General features: G+C 39.7%; 1 protein-coding gene across 1 annotated transcript in view; it reads left to right on the top strand.

The window, feature by feature from the left end:
• CHD7 (chromodomain helicase DNA binding protein 7) overlaps positions 1–5,497 on the top strand; it is a gene marked incomplete at its 3' end in the record, with an annotated part of 29,328 nt that overhangs the window by 22,592 nt on the left and 1,239 nt on the right. Inside the window, exons 15-22 of the mRNA XM_010179359.1 lie at positions 1,150–1,239; positions 1,772–1,875; positions 3,248–3,377; positions 3,661–3,733; positions 3,970–4,024; positions 4,747–4,975; positions 5,129–5,337; positions 5,478–5,497. The exon at positions 5,478–5,497 is cut by the window's right edge and continues 670 nt beyond it. Coding sequence (XP_010177661.1) covers positions 1,150–1,239; positions 1,772–1,875; positions 3,248–3,377; positions 3,661–3,733; positions 3,970–4,024; positions 4,747–4,975; positions 5,129–5,337; positions 5,478–5,497 — 910 coding nt within the window. The remainder of the gene's footprint in view (positions 1–1,149; positions 1,240–1,771; positions 1,876–3,247; positions 3,378–3,660; positions 3,734–3,969; positions 4,025–4,746; positions 4,976–5,128; positions 5,338–5,477) is intronic.

Below are 5,497 nucleotides of genomic sequence, written 5' to 3'. Positions count from 1 at the left end.
CTTCCGAGGTTTACTTGAATAACATGTGGAAAACCGGCTCTTGCTCCGGTTGCATCAGATCTCTAATGAGGAGCTCTCAAAACTGGTGGTGGTCTAAATTTTTCATGCAAGTGGGTGATCAGATTACTGCCTCCCTGGTCACCCTTACTGTTTCAGGAGCAGCAGCAATTCAACAGTTGCTGTGATGGATTTGGGTACAGTGAGAGGGCAGGCTGAGTAATCTCCATCTTAGCTGGTACTGAGTTTACTTCATGAACTAGGCAGCAGGGGGTGCCCTGAATTGGGTAAACATAGGAGAGCAGGATTATTTTCAGGTAGATACTATTTCTACAGAAATGACCTCTTTTCTAGTCTCCTTGAAAAGCCAGAGTCTGCCGTTCTCTCTCCTGCCAGCTTCAAGTGTGACCACAACACCTGACAGTGTTTCCAAAAATGACTGTAGTATTGCAGACGTGGGGGGAAAAAAAAACATGGGCAATGAAGATTTTTCACTTCCTTGCAGCAGTTATGTGGTGCACAGGTAAAATTAAATAGCAGTTTGAACTATAAAGAGTAAAAATAGTTAATATCTCCCAAGGGAAATGGGGGATTATTTTTTCCCCCCATTCTCGGAAGCAAAAAGTTGTATAATCTGAAAAACCTGACATTCCATATTGAGGGTTTATTGTGAGGTAGTAAAACCAGATTTTATATCTCGTTTATTCCTACAACTTCTGATGTGCTTCCAAAAATGGTATTAAGGCAGCAGCTGAGGAAATTTTATGAGATAATGAAGCAGAACAGTTACTGAAAGCCATCTGCTCAGTTGTTTACAAACTTGCTTCAATACTTCAGAGGCAGTGGTAGAGTACGTGTCTAAACTTCACAAGCTGCACTAGGTAGAACGAAATGAAATGCGCCGGGGCCGGGCTGAGCTGGGTCCCTCTCTGTGCAGTGTAAGCGGTTGCCAGGCAGGCCTGTTGGAAGCCAGCAGAAAGCACCACACAGAGGTGATTATGTGCCACCATCTGTCACGCTTCAAGCCTACCATACAGCATGGCTAATCAGCCTTGGCAGGATGATGGATGAACAGCAGCAGCTGCCAAAAGCCACTGTTGGCAAACAGTCCTGAAGTTAAGAACTTTTTCCCCCCTCTGCCTTCCTCTCCAGGGTCCTGCTGCGTGTCCGCATGCTCTACTATCTACGACAAGAAGTTATAGGGGACCAAGCAGACAAGATCTTAGAGGGTGCTGACTCAAGGTTAGTGCAAGTGCAGGTTTGTTTTTTGCTTTATAACGCTGGCTTTTATAAAATACACGTACTATAATAATGCAGTGTTCAAAGGTTGTCACACTTTATCTCTTAAATGTCTATTCTCAAGCCGCCTTATTTTATCGGGCACCATGGGTAGTTTCCTTGGGGGAGAGAATGATGTGGGAAATGACAGAAGTGGATTTTTCTTTCTGCTAATGTTGAAGGATTATTCTATCTTAATTAAAAAAAAATACAAGTATACTAAGACCTTAAATTAATCATATGTGGATAACCATTGTCATTCCACTCCCAAAATTGACTGATGGAGTTTTTTGTTGTGAGGTGGGGTTTTGGGGGTGGCGTTTAACCATCCTAATTATTTTTCCAGGTATTTTGATTTCTCTGTTGGGTTTAGATTTGTTTGTTGTGTGTTTTCCCCTCCCCTCTGAATTCGTATTTACGAAATAGTGTGACCCGCTTAAAAAAAAATCTTAGCGTAGGAATACCTTTGAGAATGTAAATAATGCTGTCTTTACAGTGAAGTCGATGTATGGATACCTGAGCCATTCCATGCCGAAGTTCCTGCGGACTGGTGGGATAAGGAGGCGGATAAATCCCTTTTAATTGGAGTATTCAAACATGGTAAGTGATGTCTCACTCTGAACAAAACTCAGTTGTAAAGCTTTCTGTGTGTAGGACTGTTCAGTCATAATATTAACAAGTATTGTTCCAAAGAACTGTTGGCTTGTATCTCCCTTTTTTTTTTCCTTGCCTGCATTAAAAACCTAATATAAGCTGTAAATATCAGATGCTGTTTTTAAATGTTTGCAGAACATTTGAGAAGAAAACATTACTTTCTTGGCTGTAAATAAAGCAAAACCATATTTGTTTAAATAATAGCCAAATAGTAAGATAGATCTCCATAAACTTTGCTTCCAGCACTGCTTCACTTGCTAACTCTGCCAACCAGTGTCAAAGTGGACGGTGGGCTTAACCTCTGCTATTAATCTGTACAAGTGCCTCCTGGGCTTTGTTCCAAGCAATATTTCACAAATGTCAGTGTTGAGAACTCCCGGCTCCCTTGAGTGGGATGCAGCCTTGTTAACTTTGAAAGGCTGGGGATGCAGAGCTGGCATGATATATACAGTGAGCGATTCCTGATTATAATCCCAATTCTCTGGAGGTCGCAGAGGTATTCTCAGCAGCCCAGCCTGACTAAAGGGGAGAATGATGGCTTATAAAACCTTTCATGATTACAGTTTGGCTTGAGGCTCTACAGCAGTTAGGAGCAGTGTGTTGTAGTACAAATCCTAATTGAATTGTGCTGTTCTGCCTATGTACAGCAGCTCTGTTTTGTGGGCTCAGCTGAGGCAAGTCTAGTCTAAAAATCATTTTCCTGCAGTGCACTGTTGGGATCTGCCATTTTCCATCTAGTCAACTTGGGCAGTAAAAAAGCAAACAGCAGTTTGAAAACCATAGAGGGAACAGTGTCATCTTACTGACATGCATCTTCCTAAACCTAATAAGACAGGTTCGTTGGCCTTACGTATAACCCATGTATACAGCATTTTTGCAGCCTAGACTGAGGGTTCCAGCAGGGTTGGAGCTGTAGAAAATGCATGTGTGTGTGTTTCTATTCGCATCTGCATGTTTCTGGTAGGGAGTGTTGAGCGTGGAGAACCACTGTGAAAGCCACATAGGAAACTTAAAGAAGTTTTTTGCTTGTGAAAGACTTTTACTTTACCTTATAAAGACATTAAATTGAATGCTTTTTTCAGTATCTACTATTTGTTAATGTTATCGATGCAAAAATGTTTCTGTGCTGATGGAATTTACCAGTATGAAAAATTTAATTATGTGAATGAAATGGTTGTTTCCAGCACAGTGACAGCTCCTTTGTTTTATTTAAAAATAAAGAAATTAATCCAGAAAACTGTACTTCTGCTGCCTAAACCTATTGTATTCACAACCAGCCACAGCTTTTATAAAAAACTGTCTCCCACTCTGCATGCAGGTTATGAGAAGTACAATTCCATGAGAGCTGATCCAGCACTGTGCTTTCTGGAACGAGTTGGCATGCCTGATGCAAAGGCCATCGCTGCTGAACAGAGAGGGACAGACATGTTAGCAGATGGCGGTGATGGGTAAGGAGGACATGAAAAAATTAATAAACTTTATCATCATCGTATATGTTGGCATGAGTTCATGTGTCATATTTTGCTTACATCTCGCCTGAGGATCTGAAGGGATTGTACGATGTAAAAAGTACATAGAATTGTTTACACAGTTGAGCATGAAATAGAAATGTGTAACTTGGTACATGATACCGATAGCTTTTGTAGCTTTTTTGCTTTTGTCCAGAAAATTCGTGCCCTCAAAAAAACCCAACCCGTTTCTTTAAAGTATTTCTTTTTAAATATTTTATAGTGGTGAATTTGACAGAGAGGATGAAGATCCAGAATATAAACCAACCAGAACTCCTTTCAAAGATGAAATTGATGTAAGAACTTCAACTTTCTGTAATTACAAATATATATATATATATATAAATAAAACTATAACTGATTCTCCACGTTTATCTTAATGTGCAGTTCTTAAGTTTGAGAGCAACCAGAAAAAAAGCATACCTTAAAAAGATTGTTTGCTGCTGTGTTTGAGAGATGACATATTTTTCTCCTGAAATGATAACATATGGTCAAAACTGAAAACTAAAATAACTTCTGTCTTCTCCCCAAGGAATTTGCAAACTCACCTCCAGAAGACAAAGAGGAGTCCATAGAAATACACCCAAGTAAGGCGATAGCAAAGAAATTAAAAGGGCAAAAATGGACCATTTAGTGAAAGGTGGACTGTTTATATTACCACCTACATGAGGGTATAGGTTGTGTTTTGGGGAAACACCACAGTAAACTTTTTTACTGCCAATTCTCTTCATGCTTCGTATCTTTCAAAACAATGATTGACTCTCTTTGAATAATCCACATTATGGCTTTCTGGATTTCTAATTACACAGTAGAAATTGTGATGATAAAGACCGGATGCTTCATAATGCAGCCAGTGGATGTTTTTGCCGAGATAATCTTGGAAGTTATAGATATGTTGTTTCCTCAGTATGGAGGAAAATTGCCAAGTTTGAGTGAGAATAGTAAAGTGGGAAATCATATGCATAGGTGTTTCCTCAGAGGCAGAATTTATCTTCTTAGTAATATATTTAAAGATGCATTGCGTTAATTTAAATACTTACAGTATTCATAATATGTTTGCATTTGTAACATTGAATAATAATGCTTGATGGTTATCTCTAAACACTTCACAAGCATTTCTGAGTTCTTAGAGTTGGCTAGCTATTTTTATTTCCAACCAATGTGGTTATCCTGTTTCTCATTTGTTATGCACCAATATTAATGAGGCATATGCTTTTATCAGATAAAACAGGAATCCAGTTCTAGCCATAGAAACTTGGAAATGTTTAGTGGTGGTTTTGCAGGGCACAAATGCTTCTCTATTCTCTAGACAAGCACAGTGAAAGCAATGCTGAGTTAGGCCAACTCTACTGGCCCAACACTTCAACCCTGACTACCCGGCTGCGTCGCCTCATTACTGCCTATCAGCGCAGCTATAAAAGGCAACAAATGAGGCAAGAGGCACTAATGAAGACTGACCGCAGGAGACGTCGACCTCGGGAAGAAGTGAGGGCACTAGAAGCGGAAAGGGAAGCTATAATAACTGAAAAACGACAAAAGTGAGTTTCTCAGCAATATCTTTAAATTTCATTTGAGCTTGTGTCACCAGTACTGCTCTTCTGTTTTAAAAGAATAAAATAAAGGGGGTCTGGGGGCATCCAAACTGTTTGGACTCTTGTTTATTCAGTGGTCTCTACTTCTTCCTTGACTAGATGGACAAGAAGAGAAGAAGCTGATTTTTATCGTGTGGTGTCTACTTTTGGAGTTATTTTTGATCCTGTAAAACATCAATTTGACTGGAATCAATTCAGAGCATTTGCCAGGCTTGATAAAAAGTCCGACGAAAGCTTGGAAAAGTATTTTAATGGCTTTGTGAATATGTGTAGACGCGTGTGCCGAATGCCAGTCAAACCGGATGATGGTAAGTTTTAACTGACTGTAGAAATCAACATGGCTGTTAGGAGGCAGTGGGAATATTGAGGCTTCATGCCCACTAGTAATGATTTTGAAATGGGTGTATGTTTAATCAATGTTAAACGATGCACATTGTTGTCACTGCAGAACCACCTGATCTTTCCACT

This window comes from Mesitornis unicolor, unplaced genomic scaffold, assembly GCF_000695765.1.
Source record: "Mesitornis unicolor isolate BGI_N332 unplaced genomic scaffold, ASM69576v1 scaffold52712, whole genome shotgun sequence".
In the NCBI taxonomy this organism is placed as follows: Eukaryota; Metazoa; Chordata; class Aves; order Mesitornithiformes; family Mesitornithidae; genus Mesitornis; species Mesitornis unicolor.
This window is presented reverse-complemented; position numbering and strand designations above follow the sequence as displayed.